This window comes from Nematolebias whitei, chromosome 4 (assembly GCF_014905685.2).
Source record: "Nematolebias whitei isolate Nwh7 chromosome 4, NemWhi1, whole genome shotgun sequence".
In the NCBI taxonomy this organism is placed as follows: domain Eukaryota; kingdom Metazoa; phylum Chordata; class Actinopteri; order Cyprinodontiformes; family Rivulidae; genus Nematolebias; species Nematolebias whitei.
The window spans coordinates 6,805,737-6,833,255 of record NC_056501.1 but is presented as its reverse complement, the minus strand read 5'-3'; the positions used below and the strand labels follow the sequence as shown (position 1 = coordinate 6,833,255).

Sequence of the window (27,519 nt, the reverse complement as noted above, 5' to 3'; positions counted from 1 at the left end):
TATATTAACGATTAAAATGGCAACACACAAACCAACACTGGTACTATGAGGAGGTCAGATGTTTCTGACGACAGAATTCAAATGGAGCAAACAGACTCGGTTTATGGGCTCCAATGGGCGAAGGGAAGCTAGCCTCGAGTTAGCCACAGTATTTTTGGAAACATGGAAGAATGGTGAGTGTTCTGTGACTTTGTGGCACTTAGTTATTCATTAGCGGTAAGTTTCGGAGGAGCCACAGTAGGTCGACCCGCCCACATCAGTGCGGTACTCGGTTATATACGTGTAGAACTGAGTTGGGTCGAATTAAGGTGAAGTGCGTCATGCTGGGACGGGGTAATGAACGAACAGCATTAGAGGAGCTGTCTCTCTACTCTGTCATCCTAATTGTTATCAGAAACAATAACAACCGTTTCTTCCAGGCTGGGATTTTGTTTTACTGAGCCAATTAAACTAAGTACCTGCCCTTCTGGGCCCCTGGGTTTATTTGTAATGAAAGAAGCAAGGGCTCTCACATTTTTACATAATTAAAGTTGAGGAACCTGCACCAGTTCACTGTAGACTGATGATGCTCTGAAAAGCTGCAGTGGTGAGACAAAATAATGAAAGACGTGATTTTGAATTGGGATTTGTTTTACCTGTGTGTGCAGGTTGCCTTTGAGACCACAGTATATTGGGAATATTTTTGTAATGGTGTGAATGCTTCATAAGAATTCTCACTATTGAGATCCATTTTACAAAATTATTGTTCTATTTAAACGATTCATGTAGCAAAACGTTCGGCCCTTTCAGGACCTTCCTGCTCTGACTTTTGGTATTTGAGCAAGTTTTACTTTTTGGATTATTTAGCTTTGTCAGCCATGTTTTTCTCGTTGAAAATGAACGGAGCTCTCGTCACGTCCTTCAAAGACTTTAGCTGTTTGCAACCCTTTACTGCTTTTGTTCTGGTTCAGCTTTTTGCAACTTGTTTCTGCTATTTTCAGCTTCTTCAGCTCCTTTTAGCTGCTTCCTGCTTATTTCTTCTACTTTCTTGTAATTACACCTTTTAGTTCTTCGTTTATGTTTTTAAAGCCCTTTTGGCTTATTTCTGTTAATTTCTGCTCCTTTTGGCCAATTTCTGCCTTTTTTCTTTCTTAGCCATATTTCAGCTATTGGTCATCTAATTTCAGTTTTTGTCTACTTTTAGGCAAATTTCAGCTTTTATGTGCTATTTTCAGCTTCTTTTTGCCTATTAGTTTTTGTGCTCTTGCAGCCTTTTAGCTTTTAGTGTTTTGGTTTTTTTTTCCGCTACCTTCAGGTAGTTTTTGCTAATTTAGCTGTTTTTTGCTTTGTTAATATTCCGCTAATTCCATTTTTTGTGCTCCCTCGTCCTTTATTCAGCTAATTTAGGACATTTACATTCCTTTCAGATTTTTTTTTCTAATTTCAGCATGTTTCTGCTACTTTTAGTTTCTTCTTTTAATCAATTTAAGCCTTTTTCTATCTTATTTTAGCTACTTTTTGTATAATTTCAGATTTCTGTGCTCCTTTCAGCTTCTTCGTAGTACTTTTCATGTATTGGTGTTTTCAAGTAAACTTTACCATGTTCAGCAGCTTTCAGCAAAATTATTCAGCAACAAACACTCACACTGTATTTTCACTGGAAATGACATTTCTCTGGTAATCACAGTTTATTTAGACACTAAGATTCCCTGCTGGTCTCATGGTGTCTGTGTTTGGGTTGTTTTTGTTTGTTTGTTTGTTTTTGTAATAAACAAATAGAAACACTGTAAAGTGTGACAAACTTCAAGAATCTGAACTTCACTTACAGAATTTTAAGACTTGGTTAAACAGGATGATTATTTTGGCTCAGGGCCAGAAAACCCTGAGACAGGCCTGTCACAATAACAAATTTTGCTGGCGATTAATTGTCTCAGAAAATATTGCGATAAACAATAATATTGTTTGAAATTTGACAATAATTAGTAATGTTAAATTTAAGAAGAAATAGTTAATTTTTTGAGTGTAGTATCTTTTTTGAACACTGGAGGGCAGCATAAGATTGTTTGAACCCAAGGATGGATAGTGAGGGAGCGAGCAGCGTCTCTTTAAGAAAATGGGAGGGAGGCCCCTTGACGTGACATGGGCTGTCTTTCGTTCCTGTTTTTCAGTGCTCAAAATGGCGGATGCTCTGTGTGGTTTGAGCTCTTTAGCATAGCATTTGTCACACAAAGCTTTTAATAAGAAATCAGTAAAAAAAAGTTCTCAGCTTCTTTTTGCAGAGAAAAACTTTATACATGAAGGCACGGGTTTCAACTGTGAATGTTGGAGCTTCGACAAGACGGAGGTTTTTTTCCCCCGAGGTCGGCCTGTTAGCTTAGCTCGTAGCTTAGCTTCTCAGCTTAGCTGCTTTTAACGATCCAAAAAACGCGATTTTGGACGGTTAAAACAGATTTTAAAGAGAAAGGGAGGGGTCAGTGACGAGCACTGGAGTTGAGTCATCCAGTGTCTTCAGTAGAAAGAGAGAGACACGAAGAAACGATAAAGCTGATAAATGAAAATGAGGTTGATAATTTTATTTTATAATGCGATTAATTGATTTATAGTTTACAGGCTTACTTGAGACTGATAAAAATAGAGGTTGCACCTTCTTTTCATCGTGACTCAGTCTGAGTGGTACCGACTTTAATGTTTGCACTCACACCAAACAACTGCAAACATCTCAAATTGCCATTAACTGAAATTTAAAAAGGAAGCATGAGAGAAAATGTGCAGGAACAACTGAAAACGCTCTGCACCACTCATCGTTGTGAGATTCTGTGAAAAGGTTAAGCCCACTAGTTATGTCTTGACAAATCCCAAGCTCATCACCCCACACTCCCACATCCACGGGACGAAGCCTCCCTAATGAGCCTCGTGTTGGTGTGACGGAGCACCCCAGCAGTGCTAATAGCTGGCTGCTCGGTGTCATTAACAAACCCTTCACCTCAGCCCTCCTCTCGGCTACAACATTAGTTCTGCCCTGACAGTCTACACCAATTAGCATTTAATTAACATTTTGCCAGGCAGTGACGGGCAGGAAAAAGTGAAGTGACCATGGCCTTCGGCTGAGAAGGGATTCATGTTACAAAGCCAGACTGGTATTATCTGATGGGGGGGGGGGGGGGATCAAGGAGGCAGAGACAATTTACGGTGCTGGTATGTGGTCATGAAACATGTACAGGACTGACTTCCTGCGTGGTTTGAAATGTTAAATAAAGCAGGCTGAAATTTTACAGTGATGTTAGTTTCTTTGAGATTTCTGACTAAACCTGGTAGAAAATATTCTCTGCATGTCTGTGAGGAGTGGCCGCTGGATCCATAATGTGTGGCCGGCAATTCGAATTGGACGTGAATTTCATAAATAGGTTGTGGACACTGGACAGTGGTTATCGAGGCCAGAGCAAAAGTGATCAAGCAGTGGCTACATTTTCATTTCTGTCAGTCCAGAACTTTAAATTCAATCAGTAAATGACTTTAATGTGTCTGATGGGTGGACTGAAACAATTTACAGATATCGTGCATTTTTTAACCAACCAAATTCAATTCAGTTCAAAGATATTAATCCCAAAGGGAAATTAAGTGTTGTCGTAGCTCATCATAGTTGAAGCTGTGTCAGCCAATCACGTCTTCTCACGTGTACACGGAGTCAGCCAATAGCGTCCGTAACAGACTCTTCAAGACACGCCCACAAACTTGTGAATATTTTTAGCGGATCTAAAATTGGCGGAACCTAATTTAGCAGAACGGTTTCCAAAGATAGCAAAAATGCTAACCCGCTAAACTAAAAATTTGTTCTGCTATTAGCTGTTAGCGGATTAGCGTAACTGTGCCCACCGCTGCTGAAATGTCTTTAACTGAAACACAAGAGTTAACAGTAATGTCAATAAATGGACAATAAATTGTTTCATTCATTTACAACAAAACAGACAGAGTGTGTTTTGTTTTGTTTTTTGTGTATGAGCAGACTTTTGGTCATAGAGCATGAGCGCAAGGAGGAAAAACCTCCTGTATAAGGTCACAGGAGCAATTACTTATTTTTACTGGCAAGGCAAATCTCGGTCACACGTGCACAGGTCCCTACACATCCACATGCACACACAAATGCACACCAGAATCACTCATGAACACACTCCCATAAAGCATTTCAAATTTACAGGCCCTGACACCCCATCTCTCACACTCAAATGGTTGCAGATGTAAATCAATCCAGCAACACGCACACACAGAAAGCTTTAGCCTGCTGTCACATAAATTAACTTTCAGCCCTTCACACAATAACCGACTTACAAGGTTAAGCAGCTAATTATAAACCTTTCCATTAATAACATGCACAAACTGCTTCCTACCTGCAGCGAGAGCACAAACCGATACGATGCATACGCCCTCGGAGGTTGTTGGTCATTTTAAACTGTTTTTAGCTATCTGCTTGCATCCATCCATTTCTTCACCTGCTTTTCTGTGCAGGGTCACAGCAGAGCTGAAGTCTATCTCCAGTGGTCATCGGGGGTGGAGTATACCTTGGACAGGTTGCAAGTCCATCACAGGACCCATTGCAATTGGGTAGTGTTAAAATCAAGTCTGAACAGCCTCGGACTGTAACGTTTAACTCTAATCTTTTACCTCTTGACTCAAACAAACACATTGAAGCGGGTGACAGATTGATGCTTTAGCTTCAGTAAACTCGTTGATCAGTCGACTCTCTGGACTGCAAACAAGGTTCTGAAATGCCTAATTTAGAAAATTAAGCACATGCTTACAATTTAAATATACTGTATTTTCCGTATTGTGCGTCGCTCCAGAATATAAGTCGCATCAGTCAAAGAATGCATCATGAAGAGGAAAAAAAAACATCTAAGTCGCTTCGGAGCATAAGTTGCATTTATTTAGAAGCGTATTTCACAAAGTGCAAGAAAAGACATTTAATCTGAAATAACAATAACACACGGGGGCTGACTGACCGTCGGGAGCGCCGGGACATTTCCCGGTGGCCTGGTGCTCAGTGGTCGCCGAGGGACTGGATTAAAGGTTCGGTTCAGGTCGCGCTTTATTCTTTCAATTCAATTCAAAAATACTTTATTAATCCCAGAGGAAAATTAAATGTTGTAACTCATCGTCCTGGTTTCATTAAAGCGTTGTTCTAGATGCTGGTGGCTGTGGGCAGGAAGGATCTCTTGTAGCGGTCTGTCCTACAACGGATCTGAAGAAGCCTCTGACTGAAGACACTCTGGTGTTGTATGACAGTCTGATGAAGAGGATGCTGAGGGTTGTCTGTAATGTTCTTCATTTTATGAAGAATCCTTATTTGTACAATCATCTCCAAAGGTTCTAGAGGAGTCCCCAGAACTGAGCCAGCCTTCTTTATGAGCTTGTTGATCTTTTTGAAGTCACTTGCTCTGGTGCTGCTCCTCCAGCAGATGATGGCAGAAGAGACAGTGCTCTCTACAACAGACTTATAGAAGATATGCAGCATCTTGCTGCAAACGTTGAAGGACTTCAGCTTCCTCAAGAAGTACAGTCTGCTCTGTCCCTTCTTGTAGACGCTTCACTGTTGCATCTCCAGTCCAGTCTGTCCAGGTGAACCCCAAGGTATTTATACTTCTCCACCACCTCCGCTTCTTCTCCCATGATGGAAATAGGGTTGGACCCGTTCCTCCTGAAATCTACATTCACCTCCTTTGTTTTGTTCACATTCAAGATGAGATGATTGTTTCCACACCATGCCACAAAGCGGTCCACCAGTTCCCTAAAGTTCTTGTTAAATAAACAAGCCGCTCTTGCCCGGTCTCGCTCAGGTCTCACTGAAGCTGCACGGTAGCGATGGGGGAAAGAAAGACACCCCCTCCATTCCTGTTCTGAGTCTGTCTGTCACAGCAGAGACACACACACAGGTTGCGCGCCCACCCCTGTGGACTTGCGCTCCCAATAGTTATATGTTCGCGAGCGGCACGCGCACACAGAACATACCTGGGATCCTGAACACGCTTAATTAACATAACAAGCCAACGAGTCCGACAAGCATGTTACCATCCTCGGTGTCGCTTCTGAACAACTCCGCCAACTCCGGAGGAAGATGGAGGGGGAGGGGCATAGCACGAGGAGCAACTTATAGTTGTCAAAAGCCTAAAGGGCCCTCTTGTGGCTGCAAATGGTAATGTTTACTCTTTGCTTCATGTCAGCATGAATGAACATTTAAGTCGCTTCGGACTATACGTCGCAGGACTGGCCAAACGATGAAAAAAAAAAGAGCGACTTATAGTCTGAAGAATACGGTAATTGAAACCCACTGCATGAGCCTGAGGTCTGTCATAAACAGTCTGAGACAAAGCTGACCTCTTTTTATTGTTTAAAGAAGTCTTCAGCGTGCAACAGATCCTGAGTTTAACGGCTAGCTCTTTTAGACCAACAGTGCATTTCAGATGATTTATCACCACCATCTTACAAACGTCCCTTCAAATGCCAAGTCTTATTGTACTGAAGTAACAACTGATGAAAGGTGCACTGCACAATCAACAGGTTGAAGAACATGTACTGTATATGTGAATTAATAAGTAAGGAGTTATTTAAAGCCAGTAAAAATACCTGAAAGCAAGGCTGGCTCACAGCACGAACTGGTTTGCTTTCTGGTGTGTAGGAGTGCCTTCTCGCTCCCGTCACGTCTACTGGGATGTTCAGGAGTGGTGACGGGGGCGGGTCCACCATCGCTTGGTGATAACGGACGAGCTTCGAGGAAGAAACGTAGCCTCTCCTGCCTGAAAAACAGATTTAAACTCGGGTGATTCATGAATACTTCAGGTGTTCCCGTTTATCTGATTTAAACTGGATTCTGTTGAGCTTGAGATACACTCACTTGAAACCAAAATAAATTAGTCCCCATTAATAGACTAATTTTTCCATCATACAACAAATTGAACCAATATTTTCCACTTAGCTACTAAAATCCCTGTTCTGAAAACACGGAGAAGTTGTTTCGATGTCAGTAAACCAGTATGCAATGGTTTACAAATGTCAAACACATTTGCAGTGGAACACAGGAAACATAAAATGTTGAAGCGTTTTTAGGAGAAAAAAATAAAAATGTAAGTTTATATTTTACGGCAGCAACACATCTCAGAACAGGACGGGGTCAATAAAACACTGTGCAAGTATCACTGGAGCCGGAGAAACATTTTGAAACTAACTGGGTTAACTGGCAACAAGTCAGTAAGAAGACTGGGTTTAAAAGAGTTTTAGAGAAACTGAATCTCTTAGAAGTAAAGATGAATGTTTTCCAGAGTGAAATAATGCGTCTCAGAACAGCAGAACGATTGCAAAACAATGTTCATCAATGGAAAATTAGTAGGCGTTTGAATCCACCATCATCTAGAGCTGATGTCAAAAGTTTTTAATTGTTCTGAGCTCCAAGGACGAGGCTGAAGGTCAACGTTGGACGGTCGTGATCTCCGGGAACTCGGAGACCAGGTCTGGTTCTGTTCTGACCACTTCCACAGATCATTGTCTGTAAACGCATTTCATCCACAGATGCTGCTTAAAGCTCTATCAGACAAAGAAGAAGCCAAATGTGAACCATCCAGAACCACTGCTGCCTTCTCTGGACCAGAGCTCGTTTAAAATGGACTGAGATGAAGTGGAGAACTGTTCTGTGGTCAGACGGATCCAAATTTTATTTGTTTATTTATTTATTTCCCCCAGACACCACCTACTAATGAGGAGAGGGACCATCCAGTCTATCAGTGCACACAGGTCAAAAACCTGCCTCTCTGATGGTATGGGGGTGCATAAACATCGCTGGCATTGGCAGCTCATTTACCTGGAAGGGCCTATTAATATAGAACAGTTTATACAACATCTGCTCCTATCTAGCTAAATAAAATGGGCTCTCACACCCAGAACTGCTGAAAAGTTTAAATCCCCAAAAAAAGTTGGACATTTGGGTTAAAACTATTTCCATAACGTCGCTCACTGTGCTAACCTCCATTTTTATTTTGGAGCAGCCCAAAAAATATCTTCTAATAACAACAAGGTTTGCAAAAACACTGCATCTGTAATAACAGCAACGCTTCAATGTAGTAAAAGTAATCAACCACAAGACGGCAGCAATATCCTACAATTAAAGAAAATGCTGCAGTTTGGTGCAGACTTCCTGCTCTGGTCGTTTTGTGGTCACCTGTGGAATGAATGGAAGATTGACTATAAGTTTTCACCTCCAGCATCAACCAGCCACCTCCGTTTGTCTCCGCGGGTGTCTGCCTCGCTGATTATGGCCACCAACTCCCCCTTGGTCAGGTTCAGATCCAGGTCCCGGCTGCCCACCACTGTGCTCATCACTTGGTAGATCTTTCCTGACCCGTGTTTTTCTGTCAGCTGCTTCAGGCGCCGCTGAGAGGACGGGCTCAGAGGCTGGAAGACAAAATCAGAATGAACCAGAGAAACGTCATTTCCTGTGAAAATGCAGGGCGGATGCTTTTTGCTGAACGATTTCTGCTGAAACCAACGGAGGAGGTTTCATCGCTAAACTGCTAATGTGAGATGAATTTGAACAGCTGACATTTGATGAAAGCAGGAAAAATAAAAACAGACATGTGTAGAAAAAGCTGATAGAGCAGAAATGAGCAGAACAAACTGAATAGATTACAACTCTGAAATTAGCAACAAAAAAACCTGAAATGAACAGAAAAAAAGCTAAAAGTAGCACAAAAAGTAGCTGAAAAAGCTATAAAGAATAAGCTAAAATTAGCAGGAAGAGTCACAAAAGAGCAGAAAAATATCTGAAAAAAGCTGTAATGGGCCAGAATAAAAGCTGAAACTAGCAGTAAAAGGGTTTGAAGGATGTGAAGACCTCATTTTATTCTCATTTTCAATGAGAAAAACATGGCCGACAAAGATAAATATTTCAGAAAGTTAAAATTGCACAAAAACCAAAAGTCTCAGCAGAAATGTGCTGAATGAGCTGAACGTTTTGAGATATGAACTGTTGAAATGGTGCAAAAATCGTGGAACGTGCTGAAAAACGTACAAAAGAAAAATGGATCTCAATATTCAGAATAATTTACGAACATTCACACAACGATAGGTGTGAATCAAAATGGAGCGAGATGGAAATTAATTTTTATTTAGGGAGTGTGACATAAAAGGGAAATGACAGAAATAGCCAGAAGAAAGACGAAACAACAGTCCTGATATATATGGGGCGCCATTTGTAAAGTTAAACAGTCAAAAATTAACAGCAATATTTGGGTTTATTTAGCCTTTCATAAAAATAAAATAGTTTTTTTTTTCAAAGTCATATTTTCACCATGTCATTCATACATTTGTCATTGTTCACCAACTAAATATTTAAATTACAAGCTAAATATTTAGTTAACAATGTAAATACTTGCAAGTTAAATATTAGTTAGCAAGCTAAATATTTAGCTTCACACTAAATATTTTGTTTACAAACTAAATATTTATGTCCAAGATAAATGTTTAATTTACAAACTGTGGTGAGTGAGTGAACTAAATATTTAGGTGTAAATAAAATATTTAATTTCCAAGCTCAATATTTATTTTAAAAACTAAACACTTAATTTCTAAACTAAATATTTATTGTCCAATCTAAATATTTAATTTCTATGCTAAACATTAAATTCCTGAACTAAATATTTATTTTGGCAACTAAATATTTAGCTCGGACCTAAATATTTAATTTCCAAAATAAGCATCCATCCATTATCTTTTACCCACTTCTTCCATTTTGGGTCACGGGGGTTGCCAGTGTCCATGTCCAGCAATCACAGTGCGAGGGGCCAAAACTAAACATGTAATTTCAAAAATATATTTAGATTGGACATAAATATTTAATTCGCTAGTTAAATATTTAGCTTGCTAACTAAATATTTAACTTGCACATTAAATATTAGTTTGTAAATTAAACATTTAGCTTGAACATAAACATTTAGTTGTAAACTAAATATTTAGTGTGGAGCAAAACATTTAGCTTGCTAAATAAATATGTAACTTATAAGTTAAGTATTTAGTTTGTAAACTAAAATTTAGCTTGTAAATTAAATATTTAGTTTGGAATTGTGACATTTATAAATGTATGAATAACATGGTGAAAATATGACTTTTAATTAGCCTCTTATGAAATGCTAAATAAACCAAAATATTGCTGTTAATGTTTGACTGTGTAACTTTACAAACAGCACCCCATTAATATATCCCGGTTTTACAGTAGAAGGTTATAAATAGAAGTCATAAAAAATAACACACATAATGTTAATCACACATAACATTTCTCACTAATAACAGCTCAGTTTTTAAACATCCTGTGAATTTGTGGACGTATTTAATGTGATTCAAAAAGCTGCAGAACAAGAAGAAGCACATTCTGAACCTTGACGTTCATCACTGAGGTGTAATTACTCTGGAATGACATGAAGCTGAAGAGACTGTTCTGAATGTTTCAGGACTTGACGAGTTCCTCAGCTGAAACGCGCTGCAGGAACACGGTAAATACCAACATTTATTCAGAGGTTATTTTTAAACCTCAAACAAAACGTTGCGTGAGTGCACGTTCACCGTCTCAGAAAGGTTACTGTGCAAGTTGTCCGACAAGTTTCAATGTCTGGGACTGACTTAAAGGCTTTTAACGAGAAGTACAGAAGCAAATACAAGCAGCTGTGGCTCAGTTAAAGTTTATTTATTTTGGTTTAAGGAAGACATGAGGCCATATTGATCACATGTAACTAAGAGTTGATCAAATGTTCACTCATTTCTAGCAACACCTGAAGAGCCACGAAAACTAAAGAAGGTTTTAATTAAATAAAAACCTCGTGGGTTTTCTCATCTTTTGTAATGCTAGTTTGGAGCAGAGTTTAAATTATATGATCACGTTATAGAAATAAAACAAAGTGAGAATGAGGATATGAGTTGCTGCAGTATCAGGTTATGAACATTATTATAAACTAAATAGACTCAAGAAAATTAGCATTTTCTGTAAAAGAGAATGCAGAGATCAGAATAACTTAGCTGAAACTGGCTAAAAATATCCTGAAACTGTTGCTAAAGCTAACGGAATCAGAAAATGAAAGCCAAAAGTAGCAAAAAGCTAGCAAAAAACTAAAAGCAACAAAAATGATTAAGTAAAATGTAAAAGTCGCTAATAACTAGGAAAAAGCTACGGTGTCAAAAGTTAGCTAGAAATTAAAAGTAGCAAAAAGCTGGTTCAAACCTAAATATAAAAAAAGTTATCTAAATGCTCAAACTACAAGAAGAGTAGCTAAAAGTTTAAACTAACAGAAGACAGCTAAATTAGCTAAGTCATAAAAGTAGCAGAACAGTAGCTAAAAGGGATAAGAAGCATAAGATGCTAAGAAAACTGAAAATGTTGCAAAAGCTAATGAAATCAAAACATAAAAGCCAAAAGTAGCAAAAAAAACTAGCTAAATGTTTAGTGTGGCTAAATGCTAGCTAAAAGCTAAAACATACAAATGATTAAGCAAAATGTAAAAGTCGCTAATAAATAGAAAATGCTAAAGTATCGAAAGGCTAGCAAAACGAAAAGTAGCAAAAAGGTAGCTAAAAGTTAAATATAAAAAAAGATGATCTAAATGCTCAAACTACCAGAATGTTAGCTAAAAGCTTAAACTAACAGAAGACAGCTAAATTAGCTTAGTCATAGAAGTGGCAGAACAGTAGCTAAATGCTATAAGAAAGTCAATTCTTAAAGGCTCTTTAAATTCGTGAAGGCTCAGTGGGATTAACCGCTCAGTGGGATTAACCTGTCTAAATAAAGGTTGAATGAATGAAAATTAGAGCCAATTTACCGAAGCAGATTTCAAAAAGAACACTATGTATGAAGGAATTGACGAGCTAATGTACTTTTATGGAAAAAGTTTGTAAATAAAGTTTAAAATTTTGTAAAGTACATATGTTAAAATAACCAAAAGTCCCAGCACCCATCTCAATTCAGTTTTCAGTTTATTTATATAGCGGCAAGTTAAAACAGAAGTCGTCTCATCTGACACAGAACCAGAGGCGATACTAGGAATGTTGGTTTGAATTTTTTCCCTAATTGAAATATTTTATTTATAAAGAATCTCATCTTCCAAATGAGCTGAAAGTTTTGATTTATGAATGGCTAAAATATTGCAAAGTATGCAGAAGTAGTTAAGACTACCAAATCATACAAAAAATAAAAATAGTATCTGTGTTATGGAAGCGGATTGTTGCCAATATGACCAATAAAAACTATTACAATACCAGTAAGATTAGTGAACAAACAGCAGGCGTGTTTTGCAGATAATTGAAATACTATCATTGTTAATTTGGTCCTTTGTGAACCCTGTTGGTCTGTTTCTTCCCTTCCATTGTTTTAGTTCACTAATCTGGAACTGCAGGGAGGAAAATCATTCAAACTAAACAAACAAAACCGTCCCGACAGTCTACAGCTCTAAAAACAAACAAAACTTTAGTAATCCAACTCCAACCTGCACGGCTGGCGCGTTGAGTGTGTCCTCCACACTTTGACACACCGTCTGCAGCTTCCTGCCACTTTCAAGCACTTCAGACTCCGCCCACGCCCAGAATGCACTGGGGTCGAGAGAGCTGTGAGGTAGCTGCAATGACACACATGGACATGACGGATCATACGAAGGCAGATACAACAAATCATTTCCCAACACGAGCCTTTTCTTGGTGCTTGTAGGCTCATACCTGTTGCGCAAAGCTCTGGAACAGCTGCTCCATGTCTGCAGCGAGGTCTTTGTGCAGGCAGCTGAACGTCCCCAACATGCTCCAGATCATCTGCAGGGCCAGACCGTTAAAGCGAGGGAGCTCGTTGAGGAGCAAAGTGTTGATTGTCCTAACAGCGAACAGGGACAAAAAGGCACGTTTGTATTTAAAACAACTAAATGACGTCTGTCAAAAGTTCCATACTCCTCTCGATGTGGAGGTGCAGCGGTTCAACTCCAAGTCTCTCCCGAATAACTGAACTTCTCACCCTATCTCTCAGAGAGAGTCCAGCTACCCTGCGGAAGAAACTAATTTCAACCGCCTGTATCCACAGTCTCATTCTTTCTGTCACTACCCAGAATTCGTGACCATAGGTGAAGGTAGGAACGTAGACCGAGCAGTAAACAAGAGAGCTTTGCCTTACAGCTCAGCTCCCTCTTCACCACAACGGACCGGCAAAGAGTCCGCAATACTGCAAATGCTGCACCAATCTGTCTGTCAATCTCACACATTCTTCCCTCACTCATGAATAAAACCCTGAGATACTTGAACTCCTCCACTTGAGGCAGAACCTCACCCTCGACCTGAAGAGAACAATCTACCCTCTTCTGACTGAGGACCATGGCCTCAGATTTGGAGGTGCTGATTCTCATCGCAGCCGCTTCACATTCGGCTGCGAACCGCTCCAGTGAGAGCTGAAGATTACGGCACGATGACGCCAACAGGACCACATCGTCTGCAAATAGCAGAGAAGGAATCCTGAGGTCACCGAACCGGACTCCCCCCGCCCCCTGGCTGCACCGAGAAATTCTCTCCATAAAAGTTATGAACAGAATTTTACGAGACCTAAATTAAACTAGTGTCTCTGTCCGTACCTGTATGTGTTGGCCACAGCCTGTTCCTCGTAGCTAAGATTAGATTTGGATTCGATCATTTCGAAGTCGAGCAGCTTGTCGAGTCTCTTCTTGATCAGGTTTCTCGGGCCCACCAGGAGGTCACGGAGCGCACACAGAGGCTTGTGAATCAACGTCCTCATCCTTCCTTCCTAAAAGAAAGGAAGTAAAATGTTGGCTTTGAATGCTTTTTCTTTCCCCATCATATCCAAGTAGGCCTGTCACATAAAAAAATTTTGCTGGGCGATTAATTGTCTCAAAAATTATTGTGATAAACGATAATATTGTTTGAAATTTGACAATAATTAGTAATTATTGTCAAATTGAAAAAGAAATGTTGGTAATTTGTTTTGTGTGTAGTACCTTTTTATGACCACTGTATGGCAGTATAAGACTATTTGAACCAAAGGATGGATAGTGAGGGAGCGAGCAGCGTGTCTCTAAGAAAAATGGGAGGGAGGCCCCTTTGACGTGACATGAGCTGTCTCTCCTTCCTGTTTTTCAGTTCTCAAAATGGCGGACGCCCGGTGTGGTTTGAGCTCTTAAGCATAGCAGTTGTCACACAAAGCTTTTAATAAAATATCAGTAAACAATTCTTAGCTTCTGTTTGCAGAGAAAAACAACTTTTTACACAAAGACACTGTGAATTTTGGAGCTTTGACAAGAAGGTTTTTTTTCCCTGAGGTTGGCCTGTTAGCTTGTAGCTTAGCTTCTCAGCTTAGCCGCTGTTAATGATCAAAAAACGCGATTTTGGACGGTTAAAACAGATTTTAAAGAAAAGAAAATGGAAGGGGTCAGTGAAGAGCACCGGAGTTGAGCTTTTTGTCATCCAGTGTCTTCAGTAGAAAGTGAGAGACACGAAGAAACAATAAAGCCGATAAAAGAAAATGAGGTTGATAATTTTAATTTATTATGCGATTAATTATTGTTCATCGCGACAGGCCTATATCAGAGCGCCTCGTCCAGCAGTGAAACTTACAAATGTTGGAAGGATCCACTGTCTGAGAGCGGTGGTGATCTCTTTGTAGCAAATGGGGGTCTTCTCTCCATCCATCTCAAAGTCAAACTCTTCTGTTTTGCAGGTAAGAAACCTCTGCAGACCAAAAAATATATATATTATTTACACTGAAAGGTTTACTCAGGTCTCTGGGCAGACGCTGGTTTAATTCATTAAATGCTATTTGAGGAATGTGCAGGACACGCGAGCCGTTTATGTGGACGCTGAGGCGACAAGGCCTCTGTCTGAGGGAAGGAAAAGGCGAGGTAAGTAGATTAAGAGTCTGGATCTGATGAGGCTGCAGGGTGACGGCCAACACAGAAAACCTGTTTCACATTCAGCTTCCATCTCGACTCTGGAGTTCGAGGTCCTGATCAAGGACAACGGTTTATTATGTCTACAATCCATACGAGGAAGGGTGGAGCCCCACACTGATCTCTGGCTCTTCAGCCATCCTCGTCACGATAAACTCCTTGTGTTTTTATAAAAAAGGGTGGAGGGGAGTCTGTGCTGACAGTGTAGCCACATAATTCACAGGGCTATTCAAAGTGGTGGCCCGGGGGCCAAATGAGGCCCACGGGTGAGCTCAGTTCGGCCCACCAATGGGTTCATAATTAAATAAAACTAGATTTTAAACCATAAAACAAACTTGATGACAATAACTGGATGTCCGTCCCTTGAGCTGTCGGCTTTCAGTAACTGTGGCCCCTGAGCAATTTAGTTGACTAGCCCCGCTCTAAATTAATCCTCAAACTGTGATATTTTAATTTGACAAAGAAACTTGAAATACCTGTAAGTGGAGCAGGTATGTCTCCACGTTCTCCAAAAGAACCAGGATCCCGTTCTCCAGAATGTTAAAGAAACCTTCAAGGGCGTCAAACTCCTCGTCCACAAGCTACGAGAGATAGAAGTACTTTATAAAGTAGGATATATAAAAACATGAAACCCTGGAGGTACTTTTATGGGGTGAAAAGAAGCTGAATATCAAATATCGAGTCGAGTAATTACATTTCTGTCAGTTGCTTTTTTGTTTACTTTAAATCCTGTTTACACTAGAATGTCCTCTAAACATACAGAAAGTGTTGTTTTAATGTTGAGTCTGACAAATAAACATAAAATAAATAGATATGATACAAAATCAATAACTTTTGTTGCTGTCGCTTTAAAACTTTTTTGACCTAAACTGTCATATGTGCTGAGTCAGGGTGTGCTTTCTCAGAAGGAGGGTGTGTAAGACGAGGTGTGTGTTTGGTGAATATGTGAGGAAAAAAGGAGGTTGTGTGTGTGTGTGTGCGTGTGTGTGTGTGTGTGTGTGTGGGGGGGGGGGGGGGAACTATCTTTATGTGCCAATGCTGTTGCCGGGCTCGGCTGCATCTGCATGCATCACGAGTGATCAGCAGCAACAGTTACATCTAAACTGGTGAATACGCGAATGTTCCTTTGGACCAAGGATGTTGTTTGATTGCTCCTCCATGCTGGAAAATGGTGGAGCACAAAAACACTCTGATCTCTGCCATTTATTGTAAATAATGTTAGAGTTTAAAAGAAAAAAACCTTTGACCGCAGCCGCCTGCAGAGCATTTCACACCTCCACGGGGGATCCCCCACAAAAACTGCCGCTCTGAGACCTGGATCCAGAAACTTTCGGTTTGGCTGTTGTACGTGGTAGAGAAGCTCTGTTTTTGTTTTGTTTTTTTTAAACCTGTCATGTGAAAAGGGCCTTAAAGTTAACATTTTTTGATGGTCAAATGTACAACAGAGATTGTAAAAACAAAAAGGTTTTAAAGCTTGGGTTAAACTATAACAACCGTCTTTATTTAGTTACTGAAGGAGATTAAACACAGGATTTGAAATGGCGAGAAGGTCGCCGGTTCAAATCTCGGCCCGGGACCTTTCTGGGTGGAGTTTGCATGTTCTCTCCGTGCATGCGTGGGTTTTCTCCGGGTACTCCAGTTTCCTCCCACAGACCAAAAACATGCATTTTAGACTGATTGGTAACTCTAAATTGTCCCTAGGTGTGAGTGAGAGAGTGAATGGTTGTTTGTCTGTCCCTGTGATGGACTGGGGACCTGTCCAGGGTGTCCCCCAACTCTCGCACAGTGATTGCTGGACATGGGCACCAGTGACCCCCGTGACCCAAAACGAAAGAAGCTGGTAAAAGATAATGGATGGATGGATTTTAATTGATGTGACTCCTGGTAATTACTCGACATAGATTTAAACTTCCATAAAACCTGGACTTTGAAAATGTCGTTTAAATGTGTTGGTTGTATTTATCATTATCATTTCCCGCTTTCACAACTCGTCCTCTTTTTGTTCTTTTACACCGGATTTACAAAACATTTTAATGATTGTCGGTCATTAGCAACAAAAACATGAATAGATGCAGCACAGATCAGTTATTTCAGGCAGGATTATGTGATCAGACCTGAAAACTGTAAGAAAAAAAAGGAGTGTAGCAGAGTAAACAGCTGCTTTAACACCGGTTCATATCTTGATCCTGTTAATCATCAACGTCTGAGGTGCAGCTGATGGCTCGGTATGTGATGATAGAAGGATTTTACTGCTCAGAGACCATGCGTTTTGAAAACACAGCGTTCATGTGTTGCTTCATTGATCCTTCTGGATTAAGCTCAGCTCTGTTAGCTACCACGGGGTAATAAGGTGTCTGGTTTCCACAATAAAATCCCACCTTCGGTGCCATTCCAGTCTCATGTTTTAGTTGCTGGCTGAACCTCGCGGTCTTCTTTGCGATGCTGTGGGTGTTGAGGCGATTGATCTTGTCCATAATGGTCAAAGATTCTGTCTTTTTGTATTTATCAGCTGCAAAAAGAAAATCACAAACACCTTCAACACTTAAACTGAAAGTCTTTGCACTGAGCAACGTTCTTTTTGATTGGAAGGCCAACATTTGCCGTCTTACCGACTTCTCGGAAGCGCTTGTACTCATTGATGCGGCAGTTTAAGGCGATGGAGGTGTGAGCGGTCTCCTCCAGGAGTTTGTACGCCGGGTGAGTGGGCTCCGTGTGTTTCTGGATGGTCTGCAGGAGGAGGGGATAACGCGTGATCTGCTGCACCGGCATCACCAAGAAGAAACTCAGGGAGGGGGCGTTAACCTCGGGCCTGGAGACATGGAGGAAAAATAAACAAGTAAATAAATATTACATGTTTTATATGATAGTTTTACTGTTTACTTTCTGTTTTAGGAGCTTTGGATCTAATGGGAGATAAAGAAATAGACTGAGCTTACGCTGAGGCCCTAATGACTCTGATCATCTCGTTCCAAAGTGCTGCTTTCTGTTTGTAGCCGTTCTCCACCGACGACGTGTTGTTGTAGTTAGTCAAGTATTCCTTATAGGCTGCTTCAATGTCTGAAGACAGGCTGAGGAATGATGTGCCTGTCAGGAAAAAACACACAGTTTTACTTCTTATATACAGGAATCACATAAAGCACGAGAAAAATGTTTTAAAAGACTAAAGTCTTCTCTGTGAAAACAATCAATTTAAAAAAAAAAGGCAGAATTATGTCATAAAAACGTTTAAAAAGGCAGAATTTTTGGAGGAGCTTCAGCTTTTAATCACAATACAATATATACAATACCGTAATTGCCAATCTATAAGCCACTACTTTTTTCACATGCTTTGAACACCGCGGCTTATACACCAGCGTACTTCTGTACAAAATTGTATTTTTTTTATGTATTATTATTATTTAGTCTGCGTGGCTTATATTCGGGTGCCCTCTATAGACTGGAAACTACGGTAAATGGTTTAGAAGTTGTTTGCCATAAACGGCTCACCACAAATGTGGAAACCATATCAAACCACAAGCGTGTCGTTCCCAGTCAACAAGAAGACACGGCACATTTAGTCAAAAAGCAACAACCTTCCTTTTTTACGTTGAAAATCCAACAGGCTCGCATCAGAAAACAGCAATAAACCCAATCGGTAGGAGTGATATTTATTCAAAAAGCTGTTAGATGTTGTCTTACAGAGAGTTTCTAAGAAGAGCGGGTCTTCGGGCCTGAGATGCTGTTGGTCCAACAGACTGAGGAGACTGCTCGACACGTCCATCACCTCCTCGATGTAGAGGAACAAGCTGTTCAGGTTGGCTGGAGGAGGCTTTGGTTGAAAAAAGATAATAAACACAAACGTGCAATAAATTACACTGTACTGTAGAATTATGTTGTCAAACTGCAGACTGGACTCGTGCTGCATATAGAGAGTATATACAATAGGCCTGTCACAAATTTTGCTGGGCGATTAATTGTCTCAGAAATTATTGCGATAAACGATAATATTGTTTGAAATTTGACAATAATTAGTAAATTTTCATTCATTCAACCTTTATTTCGACAGGTAAATCCCATTGAGCCTCGAGGACTCATTTACAAGAGAGACCTGATTTCAACAAAGAAAGATGACAACAGTGGACAACAGCGACAACAAACGGTTATAAAATGTCATACAGAATTTTTTTTTTTTTTTTTAACAAATAGGATGGCTAAAAAAAAAAAGAAAAGTAACAAAAAACTGCTAGATTCTAAGGCGAATAAGAGCGAATTGTCAAATTTAAGAAGAAATGTTGGTTAATTTTTGTATGTAGTACCTTTTTTGACCACTGGATGGCAGTATAAGACTGTATGAACCCAAGGATAGATAGTGAGGGAGCGAGCAGCGTGTCTCTTTAAGAAAAATGGGAGGGAGGCCCCTTGACGTGACATGGGTTACCTCTCCTTCCTTTTTTTTAGATTCTCAAAATGGCGGACGCTCGATGTGGTTTGAGCTCTTTAACATAGCATTTTTCACAAAACGCTTTTAATAAAACCTCAGTAAACAAGTTCTCAGCTTCTTTTTGCAGCGAAAAACAACTTTTTACACGAAGGCACGGGTTTCAACCGTGAATTTTGGAGCTTCGACAAAACAGTTTTTTTTCTCGAGGTCGGCCTGTTAGCTTAGCTCGTAGCTTAGCTTCTCAGCGTAGCTGCTTTTAAAGATCGAAAAACACTATTTTAACGGTTAAAACAGATTTTAAAGAGAGAAGGAGGGGTCAGTGAAGAGCACCGGAGTTGAGCCTTTTGTCATCCAGTGTCTTCAGTAGAAAGAGAGACATGAAGAAAGGATAAAGCAGATAAATGAAAATGAGGTTGATAATTTTCATCTATCATGTGATTAACTGATTTTTTTTTTTTTGCAATAGGCCTAATATACAGTAACTGTAAAACTCTGTACGTCCCTGAGTTTTATTAGTACAAATTATCAGACACTTGTTCTGCCTTTTCTTCTCAAACGTAGAAGATGTTATACCATTCTTTATGAAAGGGAAACAAATGGAGAAAAAGTAGATTTACAAATGTAAAAAAAGATGACTGTCGTTATTGTAACATTATATTACCGTAATTTCCAGACTAAAAGCGGCTACTTTTTTCCACACGCTTTGAACCTGCGCCTTGTACAATGCTGCGGCTAATTTATGAACTTTTTTTTTTTTTGATGGGCTAACGAGCTTCATGCCACCAAAACATTTAGTTTTGTCACACCTGGGCGCTCACATAGCTGACCACCTGTATTAATAAAGGTATAAAAAAAAAAAATCTGACCAATGAAATTACTGAACAGGTCACAGTGGACCAACAAAACTTGGAATTACCATAAATCAAACACACTCACACTAAGTTCTTCAGATATTTTGCGCTTCATGAACAGACCCTCGTCATGGAAGACACAAGAAGAAATGCGTTTAATGCAGCTTTCAAGTTAAAGGCGATTGATCTGGCTGTCGAAGAAGGAAATAAAGCTACGTAAGCTAGGCGTTTCCTGGTAGGCTACTGTATTTATGTATTTCTCTATTTTCACCTGCAACATTACAGGCACTGTTCATAAAACGAACATTTACTTTTCATTCATTCAACCTTTATTTAGACAGATAAGTCACATTGAGCCTTGAAGACTCATCTAAAATTTACTGTACGTATTTGTATGTTACTGGTACATATTTAATTTAAAGTTTTTTTTTTAAATGTCTGTATATACATCTCATGTTACAACGTGGACACCTGCAGCTTATAGACAAGCGTGGCATATATATATATATATATATATATATATATATATATATGTGTACAAAATTGCATTTTTTTTTATTATTATTTATTCAGTGGGCCCGGCTTATATTTGGGTGCGCTCAATAGTCCAGAAATTACGGTATATACATGTTTTATGGGAAACTAGAAATATATGCGATATATGAGATAACTTTTTTTTATTCATCCATCTTGTCTTCTTCTATTGCTCCAATGTAGTCAGGTTGCAGAGGCAGCAGGTCCAGGAGGAAAACCCAGACCTCTCCCCCAGAGACAATCCAGCTCATCCTGGGGGACCCCGAAGCGTTCCAAGGCCAGAGAGGATATATAACCCCTCCAGAGACTTCTAGATCCGACCCAGGTTCTCTTCCCAATGGGTCATCACTGGAAAACCTCCAAAGGGAGGTGTCCAGGAGGCATGATCCGAATCACATGATCCACCTCAGCTGAGTCCTTTTGCTTTGGACATGCAGCGGTTCTACTCCGAGATGACGGAGCTCCTCACCCGATCTCTAAGGCTGAGCTGCATGGCCACCCTACTGAGGAAACCTTTTTTTTTTGGCTGCTTGTATTTTGCAACTCTTTCCTCACCACGACCGAACCAAAGCAACCTCATTACTGACGACGAGGCCCTGATCAGCTGATCTATCTTCCGCTTTTTGTTTATCTTTAGTCGACCTGCATGCCAGACTTAGAAGAAATGACCCTTATTAAACCATATTGATAAAACTTGAGAGGACAGGCGAACGCAAACATTCGACCTCACTGAGGAAAACTTCACTTTTGTGACATGGAGCTTTCACTGCAGCCTAAAAGGAGCCCCATGAAGCCAAATATAGATTTTTTTTTTTACAAGAATCTTAACGCTGATAAATACTATAATAAACGATAAAACTTTTTTTAGATGAAATTGGTCAAATATTGCACATCTGTGAGTGACAAAGTGACAAACTTCTTTTGATAAAAACGAGACGAGATCAAACGTGAAACAAATATAATATTTGTGACCTCAAGAGAGAAGGAAATGTATTTTAGTTGTGTGTGCAGACGCCATGTATGTTCCTCAGCTGTTATCAAGATGAACGCGATGAGTTCCAGTCGTGCTTCATAGCAGCTATTGAACAAACTCGTGCACTTATTTCGACTCCATGACGTATTTTTACTGAGGTCAATAAGACGTTACACACAAAATACAAACACATGGAAACATCAAGCCTGGGTGATGACCTTTAAGCAGTTATCACCGAGTTTAAAGTTTAGTGTTTACTAAATGTCTATTTGTCTGGCTGCTAGCTGCAGACGATTAAATCTGTTTTGTCCTCCTCCATTTTATTCTAATGAGACAACAGTGGGCAGACTAGTGGAAAACAGAACAATGTGCACATTTTCACAGGAAACAATCGGACGTCAGTGTCACAGAGTTCGTGCAGAAACTCAGTTTTCTCCTTCACTGCTGCCTCCACTCCGTATTTCACCCACCATCTTATCTTATGTGCAACTTCAAGCCTTTTTCAATAAAATATACTCAGTTTATCAATTCAAACGTGATAATGAGCAAGTCTTTCTTCAAATGCTTTTAGATTTTATTTATTTTTTTTTATTTCAAAAGCTTTATTTCTCCAAAATGCCATTAAACTTATCTTGTGGTCCTTTCAGTCTCATGTTCATGCTCACCAACAGCTCAGCACGTCCAGCACATACAGCCTAAAGTTTTATGAGGCCTCATTTCTCTTCCAACAGCAAGAATGAAAGATTATTCTCCTGTGATCAGAAATACCTCAGATATGATAAAAAACTTACACTGAGCAGCACTCGAGGACGCTGCACAGCTAACTCATGGAGCAGTAGATTAAAAACTGCTAACTCTTTCAGCAAGCGGCATATTCTGGGTGATATACTTTAAATTTTTGCATTTTCAGATTGAGTACGTTCATTTTTTTATATTTTGGCACCAGATTAGACGCACAAACACGTCATCGTCCGCCTTCGTCTTTCAGTGGAGAGCTGTAACCAAAACTTTTAGTGCAAAAACCTCGTTCTTAGTCAGATTTTTCTACATGCCAATCACTTTATAATGGTTTTTCATTAATAGCAGAAAAAAAAAAGTGAAATGATACCATAAAGTAATCTTGAGTATTGCTACTAAAGAACCTGCCGATTGACTGAACATCTGTTCTGTCTTTCTCCTTGTGATGTCATAGTGATCATGTTGGTTTCTCTTCGGGAACCGTGTGACTGACAGGCAATTAAAATTAAAAATAAACATTAATTAGCCTTCTCTTTCCCGGTGCTCTAAAAGCTGGAACAGGTATAACCAACAGGTTTATTTATTTTAGATTTATAACTTTTGAAAAGTCTTCAGTTGATCCAAAATGCTGCTGCCAGAGTTTTAACTGGAGTTAGTGGGAGAGATCATCTCTCTCCAGTTTTAGCTTCTCTCCACTGGCTCCCTGTCAAATTCAGAACATACCGATAATTAAAAATCTTACTTCTAACCTACAAAGCTCTCAACGACCTAGCTCCATCTTATAAGATCTTATTGTTCCATATTTTCCTAACAGAGCACTTTGCTCTCAGGCTGCAGGTTTACTTGTGGTTCCTAGAGTTTCCAAAAGCAGAACAGGAGGAAGGTCTTTCAGTTATCGGGCTCCTCTCTTGTGGAACCAACTTCCAGATTCTGTCCGTGAGGCTGACACATTGTCCAGTTTTAAGACTGGGATTAAGATTTTCCTTTTTGATAAATCCTATAGCTAGGGTTGGCTTGGGTCTGCTTAGCTATCCCTTAGTTATGCTGCTATAGGCTTGGACTGCTGGAGGACAAATTGATCACAATTCCTCACTCTGCCTCTGTCTTTAATTGCTCTCCTCCACCTGTTTGTATTTGTAATTATTTCTATCTCAACATGTTTTTTGTCTTCCCTCCAATAGAAAGTTCACCTGGACCATAGAAACCACACCTGGACCTGTCATTCTGTGTCTGTTTCTCCTTCCTGTTCTCTCAAACCCAGCTGGTCGAAGCAGATGGCTGCTCATCCTGAGCCTGGTTCTGCCACAGGTTTCTTCCTGTTAAAGGGAGTTTTTCCTTCCCACTGTCTCCTTTGTGCTCGCTCAGGATGAGAGACTGTGACGAAGTGAAGCTTCAACACAATCTGCTGCTTCCTCAGATACAGAACTTTTACTGATTCGCTTTTATATTGTGAATGTTTCTGTTCAGTGCTCTGACATGACTTCTGTTGGGACTTGGTGATACAGAAATAAACTTAAACTGAATTAACTTTTTATTGTTGTTCAGACTTGTTGATGTGACTAAAACATCAAAGAACTTCACGCATCTCAAGCTGCTCCACGTTTGAATTAACAGACATATTCCTGCAGATTTCCCATCACTGTAGAGGACAGAAAATGTTCAGACCTCACTTTAAACTTTCAGGAAAGAACAAAACTACGACCAGCTGAACAGATTATACTTAAAGCAATCCACAATAATGAAGAAATTACATGTTTCTGCTTATTTGCAGCTCGCTTTTACCTGAAGTTGCTGCAGGTTGTTCCTGATGTTCACTGAGCAAATCTGCAGCATTCTGAGGTAATTCCTCTCCGTCTGGATGAATTCTTCTATGGCCAGCAGCTGCCGCTGAGCTTTCCTCTCTTTAGCTGCTGCTTCCTCCTCTTCACGTCTCTTGTTGGCCTCTTCTGCTTCTTCTGCCAGCCTCTCCTCCGATGTCAAGCTCTCCTCAGAGAAACTGTCCTGTGAGGGCAGCCTTAAAATTGGTCGAACAAAATTTGTATTTGAGGAGTTAGTTGGAGACCCTTCTGCCGTTTCCTCCTCTGAGCTGAGTAGAGCCTCTCCAGCAGCTCCGCTGTCCTTCCCTGAGAAGGTATCCGTCCTCTCCAGGAGCGTCTCTTTCATTGGATTAGTCACCGTGCGCCTCCTCACTGCTCCTTGGGGGCGCAGAGCAGACGGAGCTGGTTTGGGGAGAACCAGTGTGATGGTGGGCCTCCTGGGCACCTCCATGGTGGAGATCACTGTCAAAACAAAAAGTCAAAGTAAACTTTTAGATCTTTCAGTTTGGGGCAGTACGGTGGCTCAGCTGGTAGAGCGGCTGCCTCTCAGTGAGAAGGTCGCCGGTTCAAATCTCGGACAGGGGACTTTCTGGGTGGCGTTTGCATGTTCTAACATGCATGTTAGTCTGATTGGTAACTCTAAATTATCCCGAGGTGAGAGAGAGAGTGAATGATTGTTTGTTCGTTTGTCTCTATGTGTTCCCGTGATGGACTGAGATCTGTCCAGGGTGTACCCTGTCTCTCCCACAGTGACTGCTGGAGATGGACACCCGTGACACCAGTGACCTAAAATTGAAGAAGTGGGTAAATGATGATGGATAGATTATTTGGCATACCAACACCAAAAGACATACACTGCCTGGCCAAAAATAAAAGTCTCCACCTGGATTTTACTAAGCAAACAGGTACGAGCCTCATATTGGATAATTACTTCATGGGTGATTATCTTTCAGCTGGCAACAAGTTATTTAGCCCAACTGGTGCAATGAGTTGCTTCTCATTTCTTAAACAACCATGTTGAAAGACACATTGTGTGGTCGTGGAAAAGATGTCCGTCTGTTTGAGAAGGGTCAAATCGTTGGCATAAGAAGAAGAAGATTTGTAGGCTCAATCATCCAGGTAGACAACACAAAAAAGGTTAAATCATGCATCAAGCAGAGAAAACATCTAAGGAGATTGCAGAAACTACTAAAATTGGATTAAGAACTGTCCAACACATTATTAAAAACTGGAAGGATAGTGGGGACCCATCGTCTTCGAGGAAGAAATGCGGCCAGAAAAAAAAGTCCTGAATGATCGTGATGAATGAAATCAAATGGAAGAAAAACAACAGCAGCACTCAGAGCTATGTTTAATAGTGAAAGTAAGAGCATTTCCACATGCACAATGGGAAGGGAACTCAAGGGATTGGGACAGAACAGCTGTGTAGCCTTAAGAAAACCACTAACCAGTGAGGCTAACCAGAAAAAAAGGCTTCAGTTTGCTAGGGAGCATAAAGATTGGACTCTGGAGCAATGGAAGAAGGTCATGTGGTCTGATGAGTCCAGATTTACCCTGTTCCAGAGTGATGGGTGCATCAGGGTAAGAAGAGAGGCAGGTGAAGCGATGCACCCATCATGCCTAGTGCCTAGTGATCAATGCAAGATCTTGGTGAAAAATTAATGCAACACTGGATGGAAATAGATCTTGTGACATGGCAGAAGCTCGTCGAAACAATGCCACAGCGACTGCATGATGTGATCAAAGCTAAAGGTGGTCCAACCAAATATTAGGGTGTGATCTTTTTTTTTTTTGGTGGTGACTTTTTTTTTGGCCAGGAAGTGTAGTACTGTACACCATTTCTGGTTGAGCAGCACTATTTGATGAATAACTTGCATGCTGTATTTCAAGGATGCACAATGAGATTCTTTTTATTTTATTTTAAGAATGCCTTACAACCCTCTACTGTTGTTACTTTATACGTCAAATGCTAAAAAGTTCAGGAACCGCTGCTCTGATAAGCATTTGATGGATGTAATGAAGGAGGACCTGCAGAGGGTTTGTGCAACACAGGAGGATCCTGGGATATGGTGAGCTGGGGACAATGATCCACTGTGGTGACCCCTAAAGTGAACCAGAAGGTTGCTCCATTGCATTCCTTCACTTTACCTGAAGTGACCTGAAGTGACCATGACAACAAAGACATGTTTTCTGCAATTTGGACATGTTTCTAGTCAGACTGTAAAAAAATACATTTTAAAAAAAGACACGGTGTGTGTAAATTCTTGACTTGTGTGCGTGCATGTGTTTCCTCCATTTCCTCCTACATGTATTTTCATCTCCAGCTGTAAAATGTAAAGGACCAACTTTATCTCTGGGAAGTAGTTTCTTATCTCCAGGATTTGGAAGTTATGTGAGCACGTGATGCAAAAACTGGGCGTGGCCTGCGGCTCGAGCGGCATTTGTCTTGTGTTTTTACAGCTGCGTTGGCTCAACAGCACATCAAAAACTGCACATTTACTTGTACAGTACGTCTGCTTTTCGTAACTTATAGAAAAGACCGAGGAGTATTACACAAACATCTGTGTTACATCTGTAGTGGATGTCATAAATAAAGCTACAGAGAAACTGGGAAAATTAAAGGAAAAAGTGAATCTTTATGATAAAAGAATCAAAGAAAAGTGTTTACACTGTCAACAAACGTTTGTTGACATCTCCACGCAGAAAGGCTCCAGGCGGGAGGCGATCCTGCGGCCTTACTAATTTGAGGCGACAACTCAACCCACTGCACCACCCAGCAACGACTGTGAACTGCTCAATTATTAACGTGGCTTTAATAATTTAGTACAGCAGCAGATTACCATATTTTCCAGCATATATGTTGCAGTTTTATGCATAGATTTGTCAGTCCTGCGACTTAGACGCTGAAACGACTTGTATACTTTTTTCCATATTCATACGCAGTTTTTGACCGACGCTTTAAATTTCTAAGATCTGCAACAGCAAGTCCTCCTGTGCACGCTCGCTTCACTCAGCTGGTGCAGGCGGAGGAACGCTGGAGAACTAGTGGCTCTCGCTGTGATGGATGGATGGATGGATGGATGGATGGATGGATGGATGGATGGATGGATGGATGGATGGATGGATGGATGGATGGATGGATGGATGGATGGATGGATGGATGGATGGATGGATGGATGGATGGATGGATGGATGGATGGATGGATGGATGGATGGATGGATGGATGGATGGATGGATGGATGGATGGAT

At 40.3% G+C, this 27,519-nt stretch overlaps 1 protein-coding gene across 1 annotated transcript in view; it reads right to left on the bottom strand.

Moving 5' to 3' along the window:
• arhgef37 (Rho guanine nucleotide exchange factor (GEF) 37) overlaps positions 1-26,108 on the bottom strand; it is a 28,783-nt gene extending 2,675 nt beyond the window's left edge. Inside the window, exons 1-13 of the mRNA XM_037675479.1 lie at positions 26,099-26,108; positions 24,235-24,731; positions 18,615-18,744; positions 17,873-18,020; positions 17,546-17,745; positions 17,315-17,445; positions 15,413-15,517; positions 14,605-14,718; positions 13,608-13,777; positions 12,715-12,862; positions 12,489-12,617; positions 8,220-8,415; positions 6,598-6,767 (exon numbers count right to left, since the gene is read on the bottom strand). Of these exons, the coding sequence (XP_037531407.1) occupies positions 6,598-6,767; positions 8,220-8,415; positions 12,489-12,617; positions 12,715-12,862; positions 13,608-13,777; positions 14,605-14,718; positions 15,413-15,517; positions 17,315-17,445; positions 17,546-17,745; positions 17,873-18,020; positions 18,615-18,744; positions 24,235-24,731; positions 26,099-26,108 (2,148 nt within the window). The remainder of the gene's footprint in view (positions 1-6,597; positions 6,768-8,219; positions 8,416-12,488; positions 12,618-12,714; positions 12,863-13,607; positions 13,778-14,604; positions 14,719-15,412; positions 15,518-17,314; positions 17,446-17,545; positions 17,746-17,872; positions 18,021-18,614; positions 18,745-24,234; positions 24,732-26,098) is intronic.
• Positions 26,109-27,519: the final 1,411 nt, after the last annotated feature.